A 20346-nucleotide genomic window follows, 5' to 3' on the forward strand; every position below is an offset into this window, starting at 1 on the left:
TAGAATATATTTTTTTAAGAGGAATTGTAAAGGGAATACTTACTATTTCTAGAGGCAGTGTATATTGAACAGTTAGCAGCAGCAGTGATGATTTTGACTGCACAATATGTTTAATGAGTGAGGATCAATGAAGGTGGTAGTGTAGGGATCTTCCATGTGACTAGGACACCAGCTATCACCACCACCAACATTCCCAGAGGAATCAGTAGGACTTGTAGATCTATGGAACTGATGGTAAGAGACTAGTCCATAAAACATCACAGACACAGTAAATATAATGTATTTTTATTTTATTGTTTTTTTGTGCTGCTATGACAAAATGGAAACATTTGTTCAGCTCTTAACACCTTTTATGTGTGAAACTTGGCCATACAAGAATAGAATGTTGCTATTTCTACAAACCACGGAGGTGGGAGGAAGTGGTAAATGTCTATAACAGTGTCTTGGCCTGTACTCGGTGTGAACACATTAGGAAGTGTGTATTTGTGCCCTAAACTCTAGTGTGAACAACAGAAAATGTTACCTTTCTTCACATTTCTATTGTCATCCATTTGAAAGAGTAAGTGTGAAATACATTTACATTACATTTTAGTCATTTAGCAGACGCTCTTATCCAGAGCGACTTACAGTAGAGTGCATACATTTTATTACATTTTTACATACTGAGACAAGGATATCCCTACCGGCCAAGAGCAGACGCTCTTATCCAGAGCGACTTACAGTAGAGTGCATACATTTTATTACATTTTTTTTTTACATACTGAGACAAGGATATCCCTACCGGCCAAACCCTCCCTACCGGCCAAACCCTCCCTAACCCGGACGACGCTATGCCAATTGTGCGTCGCCCCACGGATCTCCCGGTTGCGGCCGGCTGCGACAGAGCCTGGGCGCGAACCCAGCCCAGCCTGGGCGCGAACCCAGAGACTCTGGTGGCGCAGCTAGCACTGCGATGCAGTGCCCTAGACCACTGCTGAATGAGTGATAATTACCTCATGGTGTCCTTTTCCTTGCCCCCCTCAGGTCCTTGGACTGTGTTGTCAGTCTGAACAGGCTCAGGTCCTTGGACTGTGTTGTGGTCAGTCTGAACAGACTCAGGTCCTTGGACTGTGTTGTGGTCAGTCTGAACAGACTCAGGTCCTTGGACTGTGTTGTGGTCAGTCTGAACAGGCTCAGGTCCTTGGACTGTGTTGTGGTCAGTCTGAACAGACTCAGCATTAATTGGTTGGAGCTTGGGTTGCTGTGAGGTAAAAACAACAATGTCAATACTAGAGAGACACAGGGTAGACTGAACTGTAACAAGACATCGTGGCTAAGCTATGATTGTCTTGATCAATTTATTTAATTTACCCCAACATGTGGATTTTAACTTAGTATTAGCACTGTTGAGTTCAAACCAATGGTAGGACCACTAACTATTCCCAAAAGCTCTGAATCAGGTTACGGCCCAATTTGTTTTAGATGATCAGCCAGCAAGACTGGATAAACCAGGTTAATACTTAATTATACAGTATCTGATTGCTCTCTACTCACTGGTCATAGTGGTGGTACTTTGTGTGGTGGGTTGTCGTCTGACAGTGATGTGAACAGGCATCTTAAGGTCTCCCACTTCACACCTGTACCAGCCAGTGTTCTCCATCTTCAGTCCACTCATAGTCACCATTAAGACATTTCTTCTGGTGACATCAATGGTCTGCTGTAGGGTACTGCTCCTGTCTTCAGAGTTTTACCGTGTCCAGTCTCAGTCCCTGACCTCAACTTCAGCACTTCATAGAAACATGTTACCCTTACCTGAGAGTCTGGAGAAGATGAGGAGGGAGAAATGAGAAGCCATGTCTGGGTATGTGTCTCCGTAAGTTATATGGTACCAATTCACAATGTCTTTGACAAGGTCCAATGCCCCAAAGAGAATGACTGCACTTCCTAACAGCTATAGCTGTCTTTAACTCTCTTCCTGCCTCTGTTTGAGTGTATATGCCCCCCTCAGTGGCAGATAGAAACTATTACATTTCATGGACTTCTATTAGCCTACTTTTCAACAGAGTAGAATTCTGTTGGCGGGGGTAGCCCATGAAACGTGTTTCAATCACCCGTGATTGAATGCTGTTTTCAGATCAGATAGGAGTGCTGAGCCACGCATGTGCACATTTGTTGATATTCTTTGCTACTTATTGAGTTATTAGCCCAGTTATAGATAAGTATAGGTCAACATTGGGCAGTTACTGCTTCCTGCAAGAGCACAAAACGTGTAGGCTACATTTCAAGCCGTTTTTGAATACCAGTCAGATAAGCACGATGCAACGCGGAGTGCCTGGACATCCCTTAGCCGTGTTATATTAGCCACATATCACAAACCCTGAGGTGCCCTGTTGCTGTTATAAACTGTTTACCAATGTAATTAGAGCAGTAAAAATAAGTGTTTTGTCATACCCGTGGTATACGGTCTGATATACCATGGCTGTCAGCCAATCAGCATTCAGGGCCCGAACTACCAGGTTTATAATTCTCTGTATGGTAATAATAATAAATTGTCTTTTGTAAAGGGGTTTCTTGCATCATACAGCACAATGCAATGCAATTTCCAGTCACCTATTAGGCCCAAGATGTTACAGACCAAGTCAAAAATCATTAATTAATGTTATAATGTAGGCCTGCATTGAATACCACATATCGGCTACTGTAGACTATATCATAGAAATCATAAGCTATTTCCATGTGAAAATGTTATGGGATATGTTCCATTGGTTTTGCTTGTTCATACATTAGTTTTGCTGGCCTACATTATGCTCAAATAGCCACAATAGCCTATTGGCTACAGTCTAAAACGTTAAGGGTACAGCCTCAGTGTTCAATGTAAACGCGCGCTGGAAGATGCACAAAATACTCAAAATAAGTTTAAATTCAAAGGACCTAAAATTTGCAATGTGCCCCAAAATATTAGAGGAAACATTTGTTGGTGGGCAGCATTTGCCTAGACAACTATACTAAACACAAACCCATACACTCTACTAAACCCCCCTATACCATACAACCACCCAATACGAGACAAATACATACACACATCCCCCCTGTCACACCCTGACCTAACCAAAATATTACAGAAAACAAAGATAACTAAGGCCAGGGCGTGACAGGGATAAACACATGTAAAAAAATAACAAATATTCCATTCATGCTGGAAGGACAGCCCACTCCCCTTATTATAGAAATAATGATAACAATGTAGTCATCTTCTCTGTATGATGAGGATTAAAAAAAAGTGAGACACTAAAGAGTGATGTATTGTACATATACAGTAGTAATGTATGGTCTTGTCTGTTTCTTGGTTGAGAGATTAGCATAATCTGTGTGGGTTCCAGAGGGCTTCTGAGTGGCACAGTGGTCTAAGGCACTGCATCTCAGTGCTTGAGGCATCACTACTTACTCCCTGGTTCGATTCTAGACTGTATCACAACCGGCCGTGATTGGGAGTCCCATAGGGCGGCACACAATTGTCCCAGCGTCGTCTGGGTTTGGCCGGTGTAGGCTGTCATTGTAAATAAGAATTTGTTCTTAACTGACTTGCCTATTTGAAAAAAGGATTTAAAAAATAAAAAAGGTACATGAGAGAGAAGTCAACACTGACCTGTGTGGTGTTATGCTAGTGAGCTGTAGACCACATTATCATCTGGTTCTGCCTAGAGGAGAGGAGGGACACACACAGGTAGAAGAGGGACAATTTGTGATGATGGAATGTAGACTACAGCTTGGAAACACTTTAACCATTTGTTGCAGAATATCTGAAACGGGGAAGAGATACATAAAGACATTAAAACTCAGAAATGTTTACAGCATAACACATTTTCAGTGTCTGCACCCTATACACCAATAACTGACAAAGCACAGACCACAAAACCCTCCTTTTCAAGTGTTCTGATAACACAGCCATCCTGTCGTTCCTGAATGACCCCCTTCCAGCAATACAGATAATCTGTTACCCAATTCAGGTAATGTTGCCACAACAACTACCTGAATCTCCACGTCTCCAAAACAAAATAAATAACCTGTAACGGCACTGTCCTCATCAGAGAAGAGGCTGTTGAAATGGTTCCTTCATTCAAGTACCTCTGAATTACATAAGACCACAAGCTCACCTTCGATCAACACACCACTGAAATAACAAAGAAGTCTCAGCAACGTCTGTCTGTCATCAGGCGTCTGATCAACCTGTCTGTCTGTCAAACCCAAACTCCTTCTGCTAGTCTACCAGAGCATCATCACCACTACTTATCTACTGAAGTATCTGCTACCACAACATGCACACAGTCTCACACCACAATAAACTATTAAGGATCCACGACACGGCATCTAAACTGATTGGACTCTACACCCCAAAACGGTTCCTTCTTAATGAAGGAGCTATCCAGAGTAAAGCCCACCACATGATCTCCAGTCCAGACTATCCACTCCTCCACTGCTTTGATCTTCTCCCATCAGGTCAGAGATATCAGACTATTAAATATCTCACTGCACGCTTCAGGAGTTTCATCCCAGGGACTATCACAATTATAAACAGTTCCATGTATCTTCCTCCTATGGCCAGGTGGGTGGTGCTATTTATGTCTGACTGTTATTTGTTTCCTGATGTTCCTCTTGTAGGACAATAAAGCTGATTCTGATATGTGACATCATCTATAACCCCACCAGTCTGTACATTTAGCTGGTTCCTCCTCTTGGGGACAACAGTGCTGTACGTCACATCATCACGATTGGCAGAAAATGGGTCCAGCTGTTGGGATAGCGGGCTGTAGACCACATTATCATCTGGTTCTGCCTAGAAGAGAGGAGGGACACACACAGGTAGAGAGGTGAAGAGGGACAATTTGTGACGGAGTTTAGATGCCAATCAGTTTAGATGCCGCTACAGCTTGGAAACAGGTACATAAAGGCTAGCAAGGCTGCCAAAGCTGCAACGCTAGCCGCGTCTTCAGAGCATGCACAGACATTTTACATTTTAGCAGACACTCTTATCCAGAGTGACTTACAGTAGTGAATGCATACATCTTTAAAACTTTACTGCACTGATCCACCGTGGGAATCAAACCCACCACCCTGGAACTGCAAGCACCATGTTCTACCAACTGAGCTACACAGGACTTGCTAGCTAAAGTGTTTTATACATTCTTTTCATTTATTTTTTTTACTTTTTTCTTCTTGGCGGTGGATCATTACGGATAGGTTGTTGCTTCCATCAATGTAATTGTCTGCATCATTTCCTATCCCCCATATATTTTCTGGGGTAAGTAAATATAAATATATATTTTCTGGTGTAAGTAAATATATATATATATACACATACAATTTTATTTTTTGTATATACCTTAGTTTATTATTCTCCGCAAACCCTCCCCCCCTCCCCCAATTGGAGTAAACTAATAAACATAACACTTAGGCTTCTACTTCCAGCTTATACATACTATACACATTTTGCAGACAATCTATTTTACAATAACTATATTTTGTTTGTTTTCAGTCCTGGCCTTCCTCTATTTCTGATGTCCATCCAGTTTGATTTCTATTTGCAACTGTGCTATTTCACAAAAGTTCTGAACCTACATACATTTTACAGATCCCGTATGTTTTACATTTGTCATCTTGTTATTAGTCCCAACCTTCAGCTCCATTCAACCCCTCCCATCTATCTCTTAACACCATCCATTTTGGATTTCTATTTGCCATATATTTTTCAACTGTGCTGTGACACTTCACAAAAGTACTCACTCTTTCTATTGTCATAGTTTCTACAGATTGTAAATTTAAGATAAACATTTTTGCTAAAATAATTATATTATTGATCAATTGACTATGACTTTTCAAATCACCCAGCAGTGCTATTTGCAGAGTTAGCTCCAGGTAAATGTTGCAATTCTTCAGCCATTCCTGGACCTGTGACCAAAAACAAGGCATCTAAGGACAGTGCCAAAATAAATGTAATGTAATCTAATGACTCTGCGTCCTCGCAGCAATATCTGCAGAGCTGGGAAGATTGTATCCCCCATAAATATAACATTCTATTGGCTGCAAGAATTTTGTATAATAATTTTAATTTAAAAAATGTGAAGTTTTGAATCCGGCGCCGTTTTGCGTGTCAATTCATAAACCATGTGCCATGGAATCAGTACAATGAAAATCTCTTCCCAACTATTTTGTAATTTATATGGCACAGCTGTCAGTTTTTTGGTCCTTAAATGAAACTGGTATATATTTTTATTTATCACAATTTTCTTTAACCAATTTTGGTCTTTAATGCAGGGCCAACAGACAAGTTCCTTACTTTTCCCACCTAAACACTAGCTGAAGTGTTTACGGACATATTCAATCTCTCCCTTTCCCAGTCTGCTGTCTGGATTCAAGACACCCACCAATGTTCCTGTACGCAAGAAAGCAAAGGTAGCTGAACTAAATGACTACCGCCCCGTAGTACTCACTTCTGTCATCGTGAAGTGCTTTGAGAGGCAACTTAAGGGTCATATTTGGTATTTAGTATTTTATTAGGATCCCCATTAGCTGTTGCGAAAGCAGCAGCTACTCTTCCTGGGGTCCAAACAGGAAACAACATAATACAGAACATCAATAGACACGAAAAGCTCAAGGACAAAACTACATACATCTTTTAAAGGCACACGAATGACATAACAATACACACAATCAATCTAGGTCAAATAGGGGAGAGGTGCGGTGAGGTGTTGCTTTATCTGTTTTTTGAAACCAGGTTTGCTGTTCATTTGAGCAATATGAGATGGAAGGTAGTTCCTTGCAATAATGGCTCTATATAATACTGTATTCTTTCTTGAATTTGTTCTGGATTTGGGGACTGTGAAAAGGTGAAAAACTTGAAGTTCCTCGGCGTATACATCACTGAAATGGTCTACCCACACAGACAGTGTAGTTAAGAAGGCGCAACATCACCTCTTCAACCTCAGGAGGCTGAAGAAATTAGTCTTGGCCCCTAAGACCCTCACAAACCTTTACAGACACACCATTGAGAGCATCCTTTCGGGCTGTATCACTGCCTGGTACGGCAACTACACTGCCCACAACCCCATGGATCTCCAGAGGGGGGTGCGATCTGCCCAAGTATTCACCGGGGGAACACTGCCTGCCATCCAGGACACCTACAGCACCCGATATCACAGGGAGGCCAAAAAGATCATCAACAACCACCAGAGCCACTGCTGTTCTTATGCACGATGCATCGCGGAGTGCCTGGACACAGCCCTTAGCCGTGATATATTGACCATATACCACAAACCCCCGAGGTGCCTTATTTCTATTATAAACTGGTTACCAACGTAATTAGAGCAGTAAAATGTTCTGTCAGCCAATCAGCATTCAGGGCTCGAACAACCCAGTTTATATAAATAAATATAAATATATATATTCTCCGGACTCCGACATTGCGCATCCTAATATTTATATATTTATGAATTCCATTCTTTACTTTTAGATCTGTGTGTATTGTTGTGAATTGTTAGATATTACTGCACTGCTGTAGCCAGGAACACAAGCATTTTGCTACACCTGCAATAACATCTGCTAAATATGTGTATATAAAATATAATTTCATTTGATAAAGACATTAAAACAAAACAAAAATTAAATCATGACACATTTTCAGTGTCTCACAAATGCACTCACAAATACACACATACAAAAGTATGTGGACACCTGCTTGAACATTTCATTCCACAATCATGGGCATTAATATGGAGTTGGTCCCCCATTTGCTGCTATAAAAGCCTCCAGTCTTTTGGGAAGGCTTTCCACTAGATGTTGGAACATTGCTGCGGGTTCTTGCTTCCTTTCAGCCAGAAGAGCATTAGTGAAGTTGGGCACTGATGTTGGGTGATTAGGCCTGGCTCGCAGTCTGCGTTCCAAATCATCCCAAAGGTGTTCAATAGGGTTGAGGTCGGGGCTCTGTCCCGGCCAGTCAAGTTCTTCCACACCGAACTCGACAAAACATCTCTGTATTGACCTCGCTTTGTGCACGGGTGCATTGTCATGCTGAAACAGGAAAGGGCAATCCCCAAACTGTTGCCACAAAGTTGGAAGCACAGAATCGTCCAGAATGTCATTGTATGCTGTAGCGTTAAGATTTCCCTTCACTAGAACTAAGGGGCTTAGCCAGAACCATGAAAAACAGCCCCAGACCATTATTACTCCTCTACCAAACTTTACAGTTGTCTCTATGCATTGGGGCAGGTAGCGTTCCTCTGGCATCCGCCAAATCCAGATTCCTTCTTCAGACTGCCAGATGGTGAAGCGTGATTCATCACTCCAGAGAATGTGTTTCCACTGCTCCAGAGTCCAATGGCCGTGAGCTTTACACCACTCCAGCCGACGCTTGGCATTGCGCATGGTGATCTTAGGCCTGTGTTCGGCTGCTTGGCCACGGAAACCCATTTCATGAAGCTCCTGACGAACAGATCTTATGCTGATGGTGCTCCAGAGGCAGTTTGGAACTCGGGAGTGAGTGTTGCAACCGAGTAAAGACAATTTTTATGCGCTACATGCTTCAGCACTTGGCTGTCCCGTTCTGTGAGCTTCTGTGGCCTACCACTTTGCGGCTGACCTGTAGTTGCTCCTAGACATTTCCACTTCACAATAACAGCACTTACAGTTGACTGGTGCAGCTCTAGCAGGGCAGAAATGTGAGGAAGTGACTTGCTGGACATGTGGCATCCTATGATGGTGCCATGTTGAAAGTTGCTGAGCTCATCAGTACAGGCCATTCTACTGCCAATGTTTGTCTATGGAGTTTGCGTGGTTGTGTGCTCGGTTTCATACACCTGTCAGTAACAGGTGTTGCTGAAATAGCCAAATCCAATGATTTTTAGGGGTGTCCACATACTTTTGGCTGTGTGGTGTGTGACGTCTATAACTCCATGCACCTGTCTGCCACATAGCCAGCAGATCAACACAGCTACAACATAATCTATTAACATCATAATGATCAGAATAGCAGCCTTACCTTGGTCTGTACATTTAGCTGGTTCCTCCTCTTGGTGACAACAGTGCTGTACGTCACATCATCACCATTGACAGGAAATGGGTCCTGCTAGTAGAGACACACAAAGGGGGTTGATGATAAAAACGTATCAGTCTACATGTATGAGATACCTTTGTACATTTACATAATCCACAATATAAGGCATGTATTTGTTTTAACAACATTGAGATATGAGCTTTCTTACTCTCAAACAGCACAGTGTCAGTCAGGTCAAATAGGAACAGCACAGTGAAGCAACATAGACCTACTGTGTCTGCAAAGCTGACCAGGAAATCACCTTCAAGACCCACTCCAGCCTCCCTAGAACATAATTGATTTCTTGAACAAATGGCACATCTCAGTAGGTGGTCCAGGTGTCCTCTGACATGGCACAAGTTGGGGGTGGTGGGGTGGGGGGAGGGGACTTTCCTCTTATGTCCTCAATTGTTTGTCTATTCTCCCAGAAGCATTGCCAAACCCATGAATTTCGCAATTCTTTTTAAAAAACACCATTTTACTCAGAACATATTTTCTTACCCTGAAGTATGTGTACTTTACTGTATTAATTATCTCTACACTGCAAACCACTTTGACAAACTGACATCACACTGTCTAAACAGTCCTTAGTATGTTTCATTGTCTGTAAATACAGAGTTAACATCTATAAATTATACAGTTACAATGGACATGACACTGTAGCTGAAGAGCTAATGTGTGATTTAAGTCCATCTGATGTTCATGTCCTGTACATGTCTGCATTTTTCACAGGGTGTCTTACCCACAAGGCCTTGAGTCAGATGAGAGGAACATGAGTGTAGCCTACCACTGAGGTGTTTGTTGTCTGGTCCATGGCCTTATTGTCCTCTGGAATAAAGAAAGAGAGATGCAGTATTAGAGACCTCTGAGATACACTAGAATAATACTGAAAACATTCATCATAGAATATTTATACTTCTGAGTCTCCCCTCTTATGTCAAGATACATTGGTTATAACAGTATTCTCCTCTTATGTCAAGATACATTGGTTATAACATAGGCTAAACCAGTTGTCTTCAAGAAAGATATTTATTGACTCCTGAAAATATCTTCAAAATCAAACTTATTACTTTTTCATTATAGTCATTATGGAATGAATACTTACTATGCTTTCTCCACATCTTCCATGTGACTAGAAGACCAGATATCACCACTACCAACATGCCCAGAGGAATCAGTAGGACTTTTAGATCTATTGAACTGATGGTGAAAGACTGTGTTTATTGTAAAATACAGTCCAATAAACATCACAAATAAATATATATATATTTTTTTTATTATATTTTTTTGTGTTGCTATGAACATTTTGAAATATTTTTTTATCTCTTCACACCTTTCATGTGAGGAACTTGACCATTCAAGAATATAATGCTGCTACATTTACAACCACAGAGGTTGTAAAAGTATGAAAATGTATGCACTCACTTCTGTAAGTCGCTCTGGATAAGATCGTCTGCTAAATGACTAAAATGTAAATGTATGAGGAAGTGGTAAATGTCTCCGGGGTCCGCGGCCACAGAAATCCCAGGAGGGGGCCACAAGGGGTGGTCGGCCGAGCCGAGGAGAGAGCCAGAGACCGTCTGGGAGTTGGTGGAGCAGTTTAGGGAAGGATATCGGAGAGAGGTGTTGGCTAGGAGTATGCTGCAGCGCAGGCATTTTGAGGAGCATGTCATCAGTCCGGTGCAATCTGTGCCGACTCCACGCACCCGGCCTTCAGTGTGCCTCCCCAGCCCGATACGTCCTGTGCCGGCTCCCCGCACTCGTCCTGAAGAGCGTGTCATCAGTCCGGTGAAACCTGTACCGGCTCCACGCACCAGGCCTCCAGTGCGCCTTCCCAGCCCGGTACGTCCTGTGCCGGCTCCCCGCCCTCGCCCTGAAGAGCGTGTCATCAGTCCGGTGCCACCTGTGCCGGCTCCACGCACCAGGCCTCCAGTGCGTCTCCCCAGCCCAGTATGTCCTGTGCCGGTTCCTCGCACCTCTCCGCTCCAGGCACGGCGTCCAGTCCTGCTCCATGGCCGGAGCCTTCCTCTGCTCCAGTGCCCAGTCCAGGCACGGCGTTCAGCCTGGCTTCAGTGTCAGATTCGCGGTCTGAACGGGGGCTACGTCCCGCACCGGAGCCGCCACCGACACTAGTTGCCCACCCTAACCCTCCCCATCCAGGTTCAGGTTTTGCGGTCGGAGTCCGCAACTTTGGGGGGGGGGGGGGGGGTTACTGTCACGCCCTGACCATGGAGTGCCCTTGGGGTTCTCTATGGTGCAATAGGTCAGCGTGACTAGGGGGTGTTCTAGTCTTGAATTTATATTTTGGTGTGAGTATGGTTCCCAATTGGAGGCAGCTGATGATCGTTGCCTCTAATTGCGGATCATACTTAGTGTGGTCCTTTTCCCACCTGCGTTTGTGGGATATTGTTTTGTTTTGATTTAGTGCTATGTGTGCTACGAACTGCACGTTTGTTTATTCTTTGTTGTTTTTGAAGGTTCACTTTAATAAATATGTGGAACTCTACTCACGCTGCGCCTTGGTCCGCTCATTGTGTATACGACGAACGTGACAATGTCAGCCCGGTACGTCCTGTGCCGGCTCCCAGCACTCGCCCTGAAGAGCGTGTCATCAGTCCTGTGCCACCTGTGCCGGCTCCACGCACCAGGCCTCCACTGCTCCTCCCCAGCCCGGTACATCCTGTGCCGGCTCCCCGCACTCGCCCTGAAGAGCGTGTCACTCGTCCACCAGCGACGGTCTACAGCCCGGAACCTCCAGCAACGGTTCACGGTCCAGAGCTTCCAGCGAGGGTCAACGGTCCGGAACCTCCAGCGAGGGTCAACGGCCCGGAGCCTCTAGTGACGGTCAACGGCCCGGAGCTTCCTGCGCCGGTGCCCAGTCCAGGCACGGCATCCAGTCCCGCTCCATGGCCGGAGCCTTCCTCTGCGCCGGTGCCCAGTCCAGGCACGGCGTCCAGTCCCGCTCCATGGCCGGAGCCTTCCTCTGCGCCGGTGCCCAGTCCAGGCACGGCGTCCAGTCCCGCTCCATGGCCGGAGCCTTCCTCTGCGCCGGTGCCCAGTCCAGGCACGGCGTCCAGTCCCGCTCCATGGCCGGAGCCTTCCTTTAAGATTAGATCTTAAATTCCAATTCACATCCACCAAAAGGGCTGCACAGTAGGCTATAACAGTATTCAAGTCATAATAACCCCAATCTCTACATTTAGCTTGTATCAGATCAAAGTCAAAACCCAACCTTGGTTTCTCCATTTTAACGCCTGTGTAGGCTTCAAAATAAGTAAACAAAAGTAATAATTTACATTTTCGCCTTCCCATAAATCTAAACCTAATTTTAAGTTCACATAGTCCAAAATGTATGTATTGCATTAGTATGAAATGATGACTCCATCATGCATAAAAAAAGTATAGTAATAATAATAATACAGGATTATAATGTATAGTGAGGTGCAATGTGTATCAGGACTACTTCAGTACGAGTTATCACTCACAGCCAAATTGTTACCTTCAAATGCTTGAACAATTAGTTGTTTACATACAATTTATGGACCACCAGAAGAACATTCTGATTTGAAAGTGGGATACAGGGCACATCGTCTCTCCACTATTTCATGGAGGAATTGCTCATTAATAGAGAATGGTGTGCTCTTCAGCTCCCTACCCTGTTGTAGCAAGGCAATCTTCATTTTGTAGTGAGTTACCCTAGCTACTATCTGACAGTGCCCAGTGGTGTAAAGTAATTCACAAAAAAATACTTAAGTACTACTTAAGTAGTTTTTTATATTTATATATTGTAAACTTTTACTTTTTAGATCTCAAACATACTGCTTACTGACACGTTACATAGGCATGGTTCATAGGGTTGGTTCCAGCATGTGTCTGGCACCGTCTCCTATCAAAACTTATAGAACATATTCACATAATTATTTATGACACTAAGACAAGATGAAAATGTTCAAGGCTGTCTCTTCACGTGATAAAATTCTCCATCACTTGTTACATTTTGAATGCTTAGCAGTACAGGAAAATAGTCCAATTCACGCACTTATCAAGAGAACATCCCTGGTCATCCCTACTGCCTCTGATCTGGCAGATGTCTGAGTGTTGGTGTGCCCCTGGCTATCCATACATTTAAACAACGAAATTAAGAAAACGGTTCCATCTGATTTGCTTAAAATAAGGAATTTGAAATTATTTATACTTTTACTTTTGATACTTAAGTACATTTTAGCAGTTACATTTACTTTTGATACTTAAGTATATTTAAAACAAAATACTTGTAGACTTTTACTCAAATAGTATTTTACTGAGTGACTTTCACTTTTACTTAAGTATTATTCTATTAAGGTATCTTTACTTTTAATCAAGTATGAAAATTGGGTACTTTTTACACTACAGACGGTACCTTCCTCTGCCAACGAAACGCTGAGCCCTTTGAAAATAAATTGTATCCCCCTTTTCCTCCGTCATCTTGAGATTACATGTCATGCAATCCTTGAATTCATCCTCAGTTGCCTGATAGTTTTCATCCTCCTTTATTCCTATTATGACTATATTATTCTTCATAGGCTACTTCTGCACTTCAGATCAAGTAATTCTGCTTTCGTTGCATTATTATCATACCATAGCCTCTCAGTAGTGCAGGGTTCCTCAACTGGTGGCCCGCGCCCGAATTTGACCCCCGGGTGATTTTATTTGGCTCCCCAATTTTTCTGAGCCCAAAAATATTTGTTTATTGTTGGACATGAAACACTGTAAAAAGACCAGCAAATCAGCTCAAATTTATTTTAATTTTGGAAATCTGTTCTGAAGTACTACCAAGCATAATAGTAAGATGTATGTAATTGTATACAAATGTAAGCAAGGTTTGACGTGATTATGTTTTAGTCATTGTTACGCTCGTTGATAGAATGAGACCAAGGTGCAGCGTTGTAGGCGTACATTTTACTACTATTTTCAAATGACACCAAATAACAACAAACCACGAAACGAACGTAAAGCTCTGTAACGCTAAACAGCAACTATACAAAGACAAGATCCCACAAACTAGGGTGGAAAACAGGCTGCCTAAGTATGATTCCCAATCAGAGACAACGATAGACAGCTGCCTCTGATTGGGAACCATACCCGGCCATCAAAGAAATAGAAAACTAGAATGCCCACCCAAATCACACCCTGACCTAACCAAATAGAGAAATAAAAAGGCTCTCTAAGGTCAGGGCATGACAGTCATCTGTTTGGGCTTCTTGGGGTCAATTTGCAGTCTATAAATTACTTGTAATTATATTCCGACCCCCTGACCATCCGCTTGAGAAAAAAATCACCCCGCAGCAGAATTTAGTTGATGATCCCTGACTTAAACTGTAAAATATATATTTTTAATCCTCTGACTCCATCTCAACTGTTGCTGCTCAAAACCAATTAAATAGGCTGCCAGGTCCTCCATCTTTATTAACACAATACATGATTTTATTTGATATATGATATACAAATGTGCTAATTAAATTAAATAATCAATTGTAGTGCTCTTGTTTGCTTCAATGTGTACAATTCTGGTTAGAGAATTTCAAAGTGTTGATCAATAAATAGTTGAAGGTTCCCTACATTATCCAGAATGTTTGTTTTGTAGTTATCAGCTAATCCTCAATTTTACGATGAATTCATGGGACTGTCTACCACGTTGCCACTTGCCATGTCATTTCCCCCTAAAGGACTTGTTACCCTTACCTGAGAGTCTGGAGATGAGGAGGAGGAGGGAGAGGGAGAGATGAGAATCCATTTCTGGCTCTGTGTCTCCGTATTTGATATATGGTACCAATGCACAATGTATGTGTCAAGAACCAAGACACCAAAGAGAATGACTGAACAAGTGAGGGGTGAAGTATACTTTGCAGACTATTCCATGTCTCTGGTGAGCAATAGTCTAAGGCTGTCTTGCCTAACTGGGTGGGGACTTTACGTAGCAACCTGTGTCTGGTAACTGCTAGTGGTTAAAGTAGAACAGGCTACAGAGGTAGTGGGGGAGTTTACCCAGAAGGGCTTTATATATGAACACATACCAATGTAGCTATCTGTGCATGTAAATTGAGGTCCAGCCCACCATAGACTGAATCCAGTCTCTGTAGCACAGAGGAGGCTTCATGCATGTACATTAAGTCACCATAATCAATTACTGAAAGAAAAGTGGCTTGAACAAGCTTCGTTGCAAAAAAAAAACAATTTATGGATTAAAAAGTCAAATTAGGTCAAATAAACTTAGCAAAAAAAGAAACGTCCTCTCACTGTCAACTGCGTATATTTTCAGCAAACTTAACGTGTAAATATTTGTATGAACATAACAAGTTCAACAACTGAGACATAAACTGAACAAGTTCCACAGACATGTGACTAACAGAAATGGAATAATGTGTCCCTGAACAAAGGGGGGGTCAAAATCAAAAGTAACAGTCAGTATCCGGTGTGGCCACCAGCTGCATTAGGTACATCTCCTCCTCATGGACTGCACCAGATTTGCTAGTTCTTGCTGTGAGATGTTACCCCACTCTTCCACCAAGGCACCTGCAAGTTCCCAGACATTTCTGGGGGGATTGGCCCTAGCCCTCATCCTCCGATCCAACAGGTCCCAGACGTGCTCAATGGGATTGAGATCCAGGCTCTTCGCTGGCCATGGCAGAACACTGACATTCTTGTCTTGCAGGAAATCACGCACAGAACGAGCAGTATGGCTGGTGGCATTGTCATGCTGGAGGGTCATGTCAGGATGAGCCTGCAGGAAGGGTACCACATGAGGGAGGAGGATGTCTTCCCTGTAAAGCACAGCGTTGAGATTGCCTGAAATGACAACAAGCTCAGTCCGACGATGCTGTGACACACCGCCCCAGACCATGACGGACCCACCACCTCCAAATCGATCCCGCTCCAGAGTACAGGCCTCAGTGTAACACTCATTCCTTCGACGATAAACGCGAATCCAACCATCACCCCTGGTGAGACAAAACATCGACTCGTCAGTGAAGAGCACTTTTTGCCAGTCCTGTCTGATCCAGCGACGGTGGGTTTGTGCCCATAGGCAACGTTGTTGCCGGTGATGTCTGGTGAGGACCTGCCTTACAACAGGCCTACAAGCCCTCAGTCCAGCCTCTTTCAGCCTATTGCGGACAGTCTGAGCACTGATGGAGGGATTGTGCGTTCCTGGTGTAACTTGGGCAGTTGTTTTTGCCATCCTGTACCTGTCCCGCAGGTGTGATCTTCGGATGTACCGATCCTGTGCAGGTGTTGTTACACGTGATCTGCCACTGCGAGGATGATCAGCTGTCCGTCCTGTCTCCCTGTAGCTCTGTCTTAGACGTCTCACAGTTTGGACATTGCAATTTATTGCCCTGGCCACATCTGCAGTCCTCATGCCTCCTTGCAGCATGCCTAAGGCACGTTCACACAGATGAGCAGGGACCCTGGGCATCTTTCTTTTGGTGTTTTTCAGAATCAGTAGAAAGGCCTCTTTAGTGTCCTAAGCTTTCATAACTGTGACCATAATTGCCTACCGTCTGTAAACTGTTAGTGTCTTAACGACCGTTCCACAGGTGCATGTTCATTAATTGTTTATGGGTCAATGAACAAGCATGGGAAACAGTGTTAAACCCCTTTACAATGACGATCTGTGAAGTTATTTGGATTTTTACGATTTATCTTTGAAAGACCGGGTACTGAAAAGGGACGTTTCTTTTTTTGCTGAGTTTACATAGGTAAAATGTACCATAAAACAGTTTCTTATTTTGTGTGTCTTATCACTGAAAAAGCAGGTGCAAGAAATAAATCTGTCCCTTGGTCTCACCAGAGACACCTGTCAGGTTTTTACTGTAATCATCTTTAATTTCACCAGAGTGAGTTTGCCCTGACCTTCACCACAGCAATGATGGTGCACAGGAGGAAGAGCACTGCATTACCAATTTTTGGCATGTAGAATAATGTTCTCTACCATCTGTAGAATAATAAAACATATACAACATGTTCCTCTGTAAATTGATGCAATACAATGACAATGTTTTTTTAAGGGGAATTGAAAAGGGAAGTTGGTAGTGGACTTAATTCATTGATGTTAATGTACTTCCTATTTCTAAAGGCAGTGTATATTTAACAGTTTGCGGCGGCAGTGATGATTTTGACCACTCAAGGTATTTAATGAGTGTGGATCATTTAAGGTGGTAGTGTAGGCATCTTCCATGTGACTAGACCACCAGCTATCACCACCACCAACATGCCCAGAGGAATCAGTAGGACTTGTAGATCTATGGAACTGATGGTTAAAGACTGTTTATTGTAAAATACAGTCCATAAAATATCACAAAATTGAAATACTTTTCAGCTCTTCATACCTTTTATGTGTGGAAAATGACAATCTAAGAATAGAATGCTGCTACTTCTACAACCACAGAGGTATGAGGAAGTGGTAAATGTATCTGTCTCTATGATGATAAATGTCTTTATAACAGGAAGTGTGTTGGCCTATAGTCGGTGTGAAAAGGTTTAAACCTTAAAGACTGGCACAAGTCAAGACAGAGTCAAGACCGAGACCTGGAGCGGGACAAGGTATTCGAGGCCGGGTCAAGACCGAGACCTGGAGCGGGACAAGGTATTCGAGGCCGGGTCAAGACAGAGACCTGGAGCGGGACAAGGTATTCGAGGCCGAGTCAAGACGGAGACCTGGAGCTTGACAAGGGGTCCGAGACAAAGCAACAGTGAGACAGGAAAAATGCAAGTCCAATTCAAAACCATTTTGTCAAATCGCCTTCATAATAAGAGTTCAAAATGTCCAGTATTTCTGTGTTCATATTTCAGAAGAACATATGGATTCTTTAGACATTCTGAATGGTGAAACAATGCATGTTGAGGACACATAAAGCTACTCTACATATTATTACTAACTCAAAAACAGTGGGGAACAATGAGGGCCTTCTACGCCTTCAGAGAAGGGCTAAGGATTTATACAATAATAATAATACCTTTTAATGTGGCAGAAATACAACCAGTCATGATGTTTTCATCTGATTGTCAAACAATCACTTCAAAAAGGTGCTCCTGTAGGCTACCTGCTAACGTTCCTCCAATTACAAAATCCTTCTAATTCTAAGATATTAAGATTTTTAAATTATTGTTTTTGTGCTGCTATGACTAAATGGAAATATTCTTCAGCTCTTCACACCTTTTATGTGTGAAACTTTGCCATACAATAATAGAATGCTGCTACTTCTACAAACCACAGATATATGAGGAAGTGGTAAATGTCTCTATGACAACAGTGTCTTGGCCTATACTCTGTGTGAAAACATTTAAGGAGGGTGTTTTTGTTTCCTAAACTCGAGTGTGAAAAACAGAAAATATTGCCTTTCATCATATTTCTATTGTCATCCATTTGAAAGAGTAAGTGTGAAATACAGCTGAATGAGTGATAATTTTCTCATGGTGTTCTTCTCCTTGCCCCCCTCAGGTCCCTGGACTGTGTTGTCAGTCTGAACAGACTCAGCAGTTGGAGAGAAAGAGGATTGTTCAGTGGTTGGAGCTTTAGTTGCTGTGAGGTAAAAACAACAATGTCATTATGACTGGTGTACCAGATAGACACAGGGTAGACTGAACTGGTACAAGACATTGTGGCTAAGCAATGACCTTTTTGTCCAGCTTATTTCATTTACACCAACATGGGAATTTTGACTTAGTATTCCCAAAAGCTTTGAACCATGTTACAATCCAATTTATTTTAGATGATCAGCCAGCAAGACTGGATAAACCAGGTTAATACTTCATTCTACAGTATCTGATTGCTCTCTACTCACTGGTCATAGTGGTGGTACTTTGTGTGGTAGTTTGTTTTCTGACAGTGATGTGAACAGGCATCATAAGGTCTCCCACTCTACACCTGTACCAGCCAGTGTTCTCCATCTTCAGACCACTCATAGTCACCGTTTCTTCTGGGGGCATCAGTGGTCTGCTGTAGGGTCACTGATGTTCCATCAAGAGCCCCTGAATTCCTCTCCACACAGGAGACACTGCCACCAATCCTGCACCACGACTTCCTATTTCCAGTGTAGCTACAGTAACATTTTACAATGACCCTCCCTCCTTCAACTCCAGTCACCTCCTATTGGTCCACATAGAGTTCTGGAGTACCTGAACACAGAGGTACAGACACCAAAGCGGCAGGGCAGCCTAGTGGTTAGAGTGTTGGACTAGTAACCGCAAGGTTGCAAGATTGAATCCCCGAGCTGCCTAGTTTTGCCCCTGAACTAGGCAGTTAACCCACTGTTCATAGGCTGTCATTGAAAATAAGAATTTGTTCCTAAATGACTTGCCTAGTAAAATAAAAAGAAGGTCCTGAGTGATGAAGTGTTTTTTTGTAACAAATATCATAATGATGGTATAATGTATAGAGAATAGAAAGTAGACATATACCAACATTCCTCATGTCAACTTGAACAATAATAGTGACATCAGTAAATGAAACCAGAACACCAGTCATGTAATCATATGGAAGAGTTGCAGGGATCTTACCTGCAGTGACAGATAGGTCGATCCATTCTGTTCGGACATCTGGTCCACCATTGGTCTCCACAGCACACCAGTAACGTCCAGAGTCCTCTGGCTCCAGATCAGTCATGGTCACAGTGAAGGTTTGCTGGTTGATGTCATGAGAGATTGAGGCCTTATTTATGCTCTTAGTATGTACATCAGGGGAGCATCTTTTCAAATAATCTACTTTACACAAGTATTTCACATTGGTTTTGTATTTCTGAACATAGTGACATGGGATGGTGGTGGAGCCTCCTGTCTTCACAGACACACGATAAGCACCTGTAGACACAACAACAGAAAACACATTAGATTGGAATTCAAGCAAATTCTCACCGCAGAAAAATCTAATATAACTATAACACACATAATACAGGAAGTGTTGTTGATAAGACAAGCTACTGCTCCTGTCTTCAGAGTTTCAGCATGTGTCCAGTCCCAGTCCCTGACCTCAACTTCAGCACTTCATAGAAACATGTTACCCTTACCTGAGAGTCTGGAGATGAGGAGGAGGAGGGAGAGGGAGAGAAGCCATTTCTGGGTATGTGTCTCTGTATGTTATATGGTACCAATGCACAATGTGTGTGTCAAGGACCAAGGCCCTAAATCGAATGACTGAACTTCCTAATATCTATAACTGTCTTTAACTCTCTTCCTGCTTCCTTCTGTTTGAGTGTATATAGCCCCCTCAGTGGCAGATAGAAACTATTACATTCTATGAACGAAAC

The 20346-nt window shown here is 42.8% G+C and overlaps 1 protein-coding gene across 1 annotated transcript; it reads right to left on the bottom strand.

Annotated features, from left to right (window-relative positions):
- Positions 1-315: 315 nt before the first annotated feature.
- Positions 316-20039, bottom strand: LOC129818284 (uncharacterized; the record flags this gene model as incomplete). The annotated part of the gene is made up of 5 exons (XM_055874028.1): positions 316-1240; positions 1534-1726; positions 4694-4813; positions 9011-9097; positions 19392-20039. Coding segments are annotated over 5 exons (1071 nt in total), but the record flags the coding sequence as incomplete, so codon positions are not given.
- Between the last annotated feature and the right edge of the window lie 307 nt (positions 20040-20346).

Source organism: Salvelinus fontinalis, chromosome 21, assembly GCF_029448725.1.
Source record: "Salvelinus fontinalis isolate EN_2023a chromosome 21, ASM2944872v1, whole genome shotgun sequence".
NCBI lineage: Eukaryota > Metazoa > Chordata > Actinopteri > Salmoniformes > Salmonidae > Salvelinus > Salvelinus fontinalis.